This window comes from Rhinopithecus bieti, unplaced genomic scaffold (assembly GCF_001698545.2).
Source record: "Rhinopithecus bieti isolate Rb0 unplaced genomic scaffold, ASM169854v2 scaffold_70516, whole genome shotgun sequence".
Lineage (NCBI taxonomy): Eukaryota > Metazoa > Chordata > Mammalia > Primates > Cercopithecidae > Rhinopithecus > Rhinopithecus bieti.
This window is the reverse complement of record NW_016826783.1, coordinates 236,788-246,560: the sequence shown is the minus strand read 5'-3', so window position 1 is coordinate 246,560 and position 9,773 is coordinate 236,788. Positions and strand designations below refer to the sequence as shown.

The following is a 9,773-nucleotide window of genomic DNA, read 5'->3' as shown; positions in this document are numbered from 1 at the left end:
TGTCTCAAGGAACAGGGAGGCCGGAGGACGGGGAGAGAGACAAGGAAGTGGCCGGTCAGTAGAGCAGTTAGAACATACACAACCTTCACTAAGTTCACAGTCTCACACGGGCACGATTCATGGTGCCTCCAAAACACTTAACAACAGTAACATCAAAGGCCACCGATTGCAGATCACCATAGCGGATGTAAGAAGTCATAAAAAAAGCTTGAAATATCATCAAGCTGTTATCAAGGAGACAAGGAGTGAGTACATGCTGTTGGAAACATGGCACTGTTAGACTTTCTAGACACAGGGTTGCCCAAAACCTTCCATTTGTAAAAAAAAAGACAGTTATCTGTGAAGTGCAATAAAGCAAAGCACAATAAAATAACTTTATTTCAATTTTATATTCTGAATACAAAGGCTGTTGATTAAGAATGTTGAGCTACCCAAGTATAATGTATAATAAACTATACAGAAATAGGAAACACTTCTGTGAATAAGCTACATACATAAAATATGGTACCTTTAAGATATATTAGTTAATTTAAGAAATTTGCTTATGCCTACCGAATAAGGCACTGTGCTAGGAAATATGAATGCAGTGGAATAAGGCACAATCTGCTCTTGAGCTTACAAACTAGCAGAATTTGTAAGACACTGTGTAAGATGTGAGCTAGAAGTGATTTCTAATGTACAGAGCAGCGAATACCTTTTGCATTGAGCGTTAGTTTAGTTGTCTTTGCAAAAGCTTCTTTCTTTTCGTAATACGCGGCCTCGTTCACAAACACGGGGTACACGGTACGGTCTCCGCCCAATGGCATCGTCTTCCCATCGAGAGTTAAAAACATGGGATCCCCAGGATGCAGTGGTTTCCAGTCTTGATCCTCTCAGGAAACAATCAAAATACACATGTTTTATTTGGTTTTTCTCCTCTAAAAATTTATGTCAGACTTTAGACAACTAACAAATTAATTATTCTGTTGTTTTAAAAGAGGTACTTGAGCGAGGCATCGAGATGCAGGCAAGTGATCTGACTGCGCTGAAATTGGGTCATGAATTTTGGCAGTAGTTTTAAGAGTTCCCCTTTGAATTTGTATAATTGACACATGTAATTAACATTTGCTTCAGCCAGGTGCAGTGGCTCTCGCCTGTAATCCCAGCACCTGGGGAGGCCGATGTGGGCGGATCGCTTGAGCCTAGGAGTTCAAGACCAGCCTGGGCAACATAGAGATCCTATCTCTAGAAAAAATACAAAAAAGTAACTGTGTGTGGTGATGCATGCCTGTAGTCCCAGATACTCAGGAGGCTGAGGTGGGAGGAATGCTCAAGCCCCCAGAGGTCGAGGCTGCAGTGAGCTGTGTTCACACCACTGCACTCCAGCCTGGGTGACAGAGCAAGACCCTGCGTCTAAAAAAAATAAAAAGTAGTTTGCTTCAATACCAGGTTTACCTTGAATGTAGCCAAAGAGATTTATAATATTAAAAGGCAAAACTAAATGCGTGTATACCTAAGTGCATAGTCTGCCTGTTGCCAGCTCAAGTTAAATTCTGTTCAGCAAAATTTAGGAAATATCCAAGAGTCTTCTGTGTGCAAGATGTTCTACTGTTGGGAAATGTAAAAATGAGCCATGTCGTACCTGCATGCAAGGAGATTCTATTCTGATAGGGATTGGTGAGAGAAGGTGGTGCTGGGCTGGGGAGAGTCTGAGACAAGGTGGGTGTATTCCAAATGTGTCCTGTATTAGGGTCACGTCTGAGTTCCCTCAACGGTCCTGCACCAGGGATTTGGACCTCTGCGCCCTCAAGCACCGTGGCTGTCACACCACAGGAACCCCAGAACGGTTCTTCTCAAACTTTGAGGTGCTTGCAAATCATCTTGGGGATTGTGTTAAGGTGAAGATTCTGATTCTATAGGTCGGGGGTGGGGGGCCTGGGATTCTGCATTTCCAACATTTCCCAGCAGCATCCGCATCACCCAGGAGCTTGTTAGAAAAGCAGGATTTCGTTAGGCGCAGCGGACCTGCCCAATCGAAATCTTCAGGTTAACAGGTCCCCGACATTCACGTGTACAACATTCACATTGGAGAAGTGCCGCACCACAGCAGTGTTCTCTGTCCTGGTGGCACGTTATCATCGCCTGGGGTGTTAAATACACATATACAGGGAGAGGCCGGCCCGTTTCAGATCAATCAAATCAGAATCTCTGAGGAGGGCCCAGGCAGCATTCTTTTTAAATTTTCTTTTAAAATTTACATACAGTGAAATTCACTCATTCTTGTGTACAGATCTGTGAGTTTGGACATATGCAGAGCATGCAGTCATACAGCCTGCAACCATGCCATCAGGATACGGACTTCTTTCACCCACCTCCTCAAATCCCTCATGCTACCCATTCATAGTTCACTGTTTTCTGTGTTTATTGTATTTAGGCCCCAGATGATTTACAGGGTGGCTCGGCTGAGACCTGTTTCTCTGAACCGGTGGTTTTCAGGCAGAGAGACTTGCCCCAGAGTCACTAAAGGAACCTCTTCAGCACACGTCTGGCTAGCCCCACCTGCGGAGATCCTGATGTCGTGCAGTGCTACCCAGACCTGAGCCACATGAAAATCATCTGGTGAACTCAACTGATTCCCTGTCTACACCCTGATGAATTAGATCAGAGCCTCTGGGAATAGGACTCAGGAATCAGCATTTTTTTTTTTTTTTCAGACGTAGTCTCAACTCTGTCCAGGCTGGAGTGCAGTGGCACAATCTCGGCTCACTGCAACTTTCGCCTCTCGAGTTCAAGCAATTCTCCTGCCTCAGGCTCCCGAGTAGCTGGGACTACAGGCGCCCGCCACCACGCCCGGTTTATTTTTTATATTTTTAATAGAGACGGGGTTTCACTGTGTTAGCCAGGATGGTCTTGATCTCCTAACCTCATGATCTGCCCACCTTGGCCTCCAAAAGCACTGGGATTACAGGCACGAGCCACTGCTCCTGGCCAGGAATCAGCATTTAAAAAAGCTCCCCAGGGGAAAAAAAAAAAAAAAGCTCCCCAGGTAATTGTCATGTGGCTCGAGTTTGAGAAGTGCTACGTTAGTAGTTTGTGGTGGGTTCTAGGCATTGGGAGGGGGTCCCCTACGTGATTCCGATGAGCATCTCTTAGTAAGAACTATCACTCTTAGGACAAAATCTAGACTCATAACCGGGTCTCAGACTGTGTATTTTCTCCAGGCTCTGCCATCCTCTGCTCACTCCTACTCTCCAGGGACATGGGTCTTCTTGCTGTTCCTGAAATGCTCCAAGTTTGTTCCAGCCTCAGGCCCTTTCACTAGCCTTCCACATGGCTGGCTTCTCATCTTCTAGGTTCCAACTTCAGTGCCACCATCTCTGAGATGGCACTTTGTGACCACTCCACTGGAACCCTTTGTTATACCCTCTGCTATATTATTCTTTTATATTATTTCTTTTATAGCACTTATTACGGTTTGAAATGATTTGGTTTACATACTGTTTACTTATTCATGGTCAGCTTTCCTCACCCATTGGGATGGAAGCTCCATGAGGAACCTTCCCTATCTTGAATCTCAGGGCGCAGAATGAGCTTAGTTGTCATTCAAAAATATTTCTTGGAAGAATTAACCAGTCAATCCCTCCTGTAGAGTACCCAGCCATTCCTTATTGTCTGTCAAATCAAAACCATTCTTCCTAACTTTCAAGACCTACCACTAGCCCAGTTTGCTACTGATCTCATTCATCTCACTTCTCCACCTGCCTGGGATTATTTTTGTACTCCTCAAGAGTATCCTAAAACCTGAAAAATCCTGTTTTAGCCTGCCATGACATCATCACCCTGGCCTCTGTTTCTTGTACTTGATATTTTGTCACCAATAGTGCTTTCTTCCTTTCTCTCCCCAGTCTTTACCTTTCCTTTAAAACATTGCCTAAGGCCGGGCGCAGTGGCTGACGCCTGTAATCCCAGGACTTTGGGAGGCCAAGGCGGGAGGATCACGAGGTCAGGAGTTCGAGACCATCCTGGCCAAAATGGTGAAACCCCTTCTCTACTAAAATACAAAACTTAGCCAGGCATGGTGACATGAGCCTGTAATCCCAGCTACTCAGGAGGCTGAGGCAGGAGAATCACTTGAACCCAGGAGGCAGAGCTTGCAGTGAGCCGAGATGGCGCTACTGTACTCCAGCCTGGGTGACAGAGTGAGACTCCGTCTCAAAAAACAAAAGCAAACGCTGCCTAGGCTCCTTCTTCAGGTTTCTACCTGGGTCCCATTAAGCCACAAAGCAGGATTTACTTCACTCGTCTGTATTACTGGGCAGAGGCCACTCCATTCAGTTGCAAGTCTGGATGACTATTGGAGTCACTAAACAGGGATAGGAACTGGATCAATAAGTGCTTTTCAACCCTGATTATCCAAGCCAGAAAGATCAGAGTATCTCAGAGTGGAGTCCTGCCATTGCTATTATTATGTTTTTTAAATGCTCTCTACGTAAAGGTTAGTCAGGGTTGAAAGCCCCAGACTGGAAAATCCACCAGGTTCTCCTCCATCTCTGAGGTCTGAGAGTGTGCAGGGCACTCGCACTGGGGAATGGATACTTTGGCTTTGGAAATCTGTTCTTCTCTCCTTTTCCCTTTGCCTTTTCTGGATTTAAACCTCCTATGTTCTCTCAAGAGCCTTTTTTTCCCTTCTTCACTATGTCATTATTGATTAAACTAGGCAAGGAGTAGATTCTGGGGTTCTGAGGAGAGTCGGGGAATGGTGGCAGCAGAAAGAGGTTACAGTTGTTTTCTCTAACTTATTCTGTCACAGGGAGGTAGCATGCAATGTGGCTAACTGCAAAGAGCACTAACTCGGGATCTGTCATTGATAGCTACATGGCTATGGGAAGGGTCTCACTTCCGGCCCTGTATTTCCTTATATTAAAATAGACATCATAATTCCTACCCGTTGAATGTGGGTAGGAATTTCACTTTCTCTAAGCAGCCTTGTCTGAGCAATCCTCTTCCACCTCATTATTCTGTCATTGCATCTGGCTATCTTCATTTCTAGACTGCAACTTAGACTTTCGTGTACCTACACTAGAAATTCCATTGCGAGTGTAGACCATACCTACACTGATGTGTCCACACAGCCAGCACAGGTTACACTTCATCAGTATTTATGGAGTGACTGTCCGAACATCTTCCCTGCCTACGCTCAGCGTCTTTTGAGAGCATCAAATGGGTGAATGTGCGCGAAGTGCTGTGTGAGCTGTAAACTTCCATTCAAAATTACAGCATTGTTACTCTCAACACTTTAAAGAAAGAACAAATGTTACCTGCAGATTGGGATGGATGACAGCAGCAATCTCTCCATTTGCATCCCTGGGATAATCAACTTTCTCTATAATTTTGTAGACCTCAATGGCACAGGGAGGAAATTCTTTTCCTATGACAAAACAATATGTATCAATGGCAACTAAAAAAAATCTCTGGGCCGGCCGCGGTGGCTCATGCCTGTGATCCCAGCACTTTGGGGACCAAGGCGGGTGGATCACCTGAAGTCAGGAGTTCGAGACCAGCCTGACCAACATGGTGAAACCTCGTTTTACTAAAATACCTGGGTTGGGATTATCCTAACTACTCGGGAGGCTGAGGCAGGAGAATGTCTTGAACCTGGGAGGTGGAGGTTGCAGTGAGCCATTGCANGATATTTTTGTCACCAATAGTGCTTTCTTCCTTTCTCTCCCCCAGTCTTTACCTTTCCTTTAAAACATTGCCTAAGGCCGGGCGCAGTGGCTGACGCCTGTAATCCCAGGACTTTGGGAGGCCAAGGCGGGAGGATCACGAGGTCAGGAGTTCGAGACCATCCTGGCCAAAATGGTGAAACCCCTTCTCTACTAAAAATACAAAACTTAGCCAGGCATGGTGACATGAGCCTGTAATCCCAGCTACTCAGGAGGCTGAGGCAGGAGAATCACTTGAACCCAGGAGGCAGAGCTTGCAGTGAGCCGAGATGGCGCTACTGTACTCCAGCCTGGGTGACAGAGTGAGACTCCGTCTCAAAAAACAAAAGCAAACGCTGCCTAGGCTCCTTCTTCAGGTTTCTACCTGGGTCCCATTAAGCCACAAAGCAGGATTTACTTCACTCGTCTGTATTACTGGGCAGAGGCCACTCCATTCAGTTGCAAGTCTGGATGACTATTGGAGTCACTAAACAGGGATAGGAACTGGATCAATAAGTGCTTTTCAACCCTGATTATCCAAGCCAGAAAGATCAGAGTATCTCAGAGTGGAGTCCTGCCATTGCTATTATTATGTTTTTTAAATGCTCTCTACGTAAAGGTTAGTCAGGGTTGAAAGCCCCAGACTGGAAAATCCACCAGGTTCTCCTCCATCTCTGAGGTCTGAGAGTGTGCAGGGCACTCGCACTGGGGAATGGATACTTTGGCTTTGGAAATCTGTTCTTCTCTCCTTTTCCCTTTGCCTTTTCTGGATTTAAACCTCCTATGTTCTCTCAAGAGCCTTTTTTTCCCTTCTTCACTATGTCATTATTGATTAAACTAGGCAAGGAGTAGATTCTGGGGTTCTGAGGAGAGTCGGGGAATGGTGGCAGCAGAAAGAGGTTACAGTTGTTTTTCTCTAACTTATTCTGTCACAGGGAGGTAGCATGCAATGTGGCTAACTGCAAAGAGCACTAACTCGGGATCTGTCATTGATAGCTACATGGCTATGGGAAGGGTCTCACTTCCGGCCCTGTATTTCCTTATATTAAAATAGACATCATAATTCCTACCCGTTGAATGTGGGTAGGAATTTCACTTTCTCTAAGCAGCCTTGTCTGAGCAATCCTCTTCCACCTCATTATTCTGTCATTGCATCTGGCTATCTTCATTTCTAGACTGCAACTTAGACTTTCGTGTACCTACACTAGAAATTCCATTGCGAGTGTAGACCATACCTACACTGATGTGTCCACACAGCCAGCACAGGTTACACTTCATCAGTATTTATGGAGTGACTGTCCGAACATCTTCCCTGCCTACGCTCAGCGTCTTTTGAGAGCATCAAATGGGTGAATGTGCGCGAAGTGCTGTGTGAGCTGTAAACTTCCATTCAAAATTACAGCATTGTTACTCTCAACACTTTAAAGAAAGAACAAATGTTACCTGCAGATTGGGATGGATGACAGCAGCAATCTCTCCATTTGCATCCCTGGGATAATCAACTTTCTCTATAATTTTGTAGACCTCAATGGCACAGGGAGGAAATTCTTTTCCTATGACAAAAACAATATGTATCAATGGCAACTAAAAAAAATCTCTGGGCCGGCCGCGGTGGCTCATGCCTGTGATCCCAGCACTTTGGGGGACCAAGGCGGGTGGATCACCTGAAGTCAGGAGTTCGAGACCAGCCTGACCAACATGGTGAAACCTCGTTTTTACTAAAAATACCTGGGTTGGGATTATCCTAACTACTCGGGAGGCTGAGGCAGGAGAATGTCTTGAACCTGGGAGGTGGAGGTTGCAGTGAGCCATTGCACTCCAACGTGGGCAACAAGAGTGAAACTCTGTCTCAAAAAAAAAAAAAAAAAAAAAAATTTTGGAGAAAGGGAAATGGAAAATGAAAGGAAAAAAAAAAAAAAAAAAAAAATTCTGGAGAAAGGGAAGTTGATAATGTAAGGAAGAAACAATAATAACAACAACAACAGTAACAAAATGAAGACAGTGACGGGGAGAACAGATAACGTTTAGTTAAGGATGTTCATAAATGGTACCAGGTCAAAAGATGTCCTTGAATGATTCCTGTCAGCACCCTGTCCACAAACACGCTGAAGACAGAGGCAGAAAACAGAACTGAAAAAGCCAGTTGGGGAGAAAAAGAATCTGGGTCTGGTGGTCAGGAGACCTGGGCTCTAATCCCCTGGCTATGTGGCCTTGAACAAGATGCTTGACTTCTTGAGGCTCCCTTTCTTGACCTATCAAATGAAGGTCTTGGATTAGTTTATCTTGGAGGACCCTTCCAGCTGTGATGTTTTTTATGACTGCATATTTTCAGGAGGAGTTCCGGCAGCTTAGGTGCTTCAGCCTCGTGCTCTTTTTCTTTTCTTTTTTATCTTTTTTTTTTTTTTTTTTGAGGTGGAATCTTGCTCTGTTGCCCAGGCTGGAGTACAGTGGTGTGATCTCGGCTCACTGCAACCTCTACCTCCCGGGTTCAAGCGATTCTCCTGCCTCAGCCTCCTGAGTAGCTGGGACTACAGGCGCCCGCCACCACACCTGGCTAATTTTTGTATTTTTAGCAGAGACGGGGTTTCACCGTGTTGGCCAGGATGGTCTCGATTTCTTGACCTTGTGATCTGCCCGCCTCAGCCTCCCAAAGTGGTGGGATTACAGGCGTGAGCCACCGCGCCTGACCTCTTTTTCTTAACTAAGTACATTAAACACTTGGACAGCTCCTGTGTAATGAGATCTTGTGATGCAGGACACTAACTTCCAAAGATGCAGCAACATCAAACAACCCAATTCCTAGAAACCTGGAAAAGGAGTAGTTTACATATATACCAGGCTGTCTCTGAGCAAACAGGATGAACTTTTGGTCCAATGTAGGGCCCATAGCGTGTTATGGTCACAACTCAAAGGAAAGCCTTCCTTTGCCTTTAGAGCAGAGTTAGAATGGAGATACCCAGTGATCACTTCTGTATCAGTTAGCTTCTGCTGCGTAACATACTACCCCAGAATTTAGTGGCTTCAAACAACTACCTCTTAATTTAGTCCATGATTCTCTGGGTTGGTTGGAAAGTTTCTTCCGTCTACACTGCCTTTGTGGATTTTTGATTATTTTGCTTCTGCCTTTGTGGTAAGCTGACAGCTCATCTGGAGGCTGGATCCTATGGGATGGCCTCACTCTTATGTCTGTCAGCTGGAGTTGCATGACTGTCTGTTAGGGTGCCTGAGTTTTCCACCTCAAAGGCTTTCACTATCCAGCAGGCCAGTGTGGGCTGTGGCACATAATGGTACATGTACAGGGTTTCCAAGAGCAGGAAGAAAGCAAGCTCCAACGTGCAAGTGCTTTTCAAGCCTCTTCTATGGCACAAAACAAGTCATGTGGGCAAGCCAGCTATTCCAGGAGTGGAAAAATAGACTCTTTCTCTGAACAGAAGGATATGAAACATCACACTGTCAGGATGTGGATGCAGGAAAGGGAAGAATTAAAATCTACCACACCTTCAGATGAAGATGGGAACTTACCAGATCTCATTTCTTTAATTCAGAAAGTTCGATAGGAAGAAAGTAAAAACTGAGAGAACACAAAGGAGTATGTTTTTGCTACTTACAGTTGGAAGGAGTCTTGAAAGCCTAACTTCCATCTATGCTTGAGTATTCTCCGTATCATTCTGGCCATCTTACAGACGCAGAAGTAAGATGACTTCTAACAGTCTCACAAAGTGTGGCCCGTTTCATTGCTGCTCAGCTTTGTTAGTAAGAAATTTCTGTTTCGCCGGGCGCAATGGCGCAGGCCTGTAACCCCAGTGCTTTGGGAAGCGGAGGCAGGCAGATTGCTTGAGCTCAGGAGTTTGAGACCAGCCTGGGCAACATGGCAAAACCCCATCTCTACAAAACCCACAAAAACTAGCTGGGTGTGGTGGCGCACGCCTGTAGTCCCAGCAACTCAGGAGGCTGGGTGGGAGGATTGCTTGAGCCCAGGGACTTGAGGCTCCAGTGAGCCATCATTGCACTACTGCACTCCAGTCTGGGCAACAGAGTGAGACCCTGTCTCAAAAAAAAAAAAAAAAAAAAAAAAATTTTTCTTTTTGG

The 9,773-nt window shown here is 45.3% G+C and overlaps 1 protein-coding gene across 3 annotated transcripts in view; it reads right to left on the bottom strand.

Moving 5' to 3' along the window:
• Positions 1–374: 374 nt before the first annotated feature.
• The window catches only part of ASPA (aspartoacylase), a 27,949-nt gene continuing 18,550 nt past the window's right edge, over positions 375–9,773 (bottom strand). For 2 of the 3 annotated variants that reach the window (XM_017863615.1, XM_017863614.1), the window contains exons 6-7: positions 7,128–7,237; positions 392–869 (exon numbers count right to left, since the gene is read on the bottom strand). In XM_017863615.1, coding sequence (XP_017719104.1) covers positions 672–869; positions 7,128–7,237 — 308 coding nt within the window. In that variant the 3' untranslated portion in view covers positions 392–671. Of the gene's footprint in view, positions 870–7,127; positions 7,238–9,773 lie in introns of all 3 variants that reach the window. The other variant, XM_017863616.1, reaches the window with a different exon arrangement.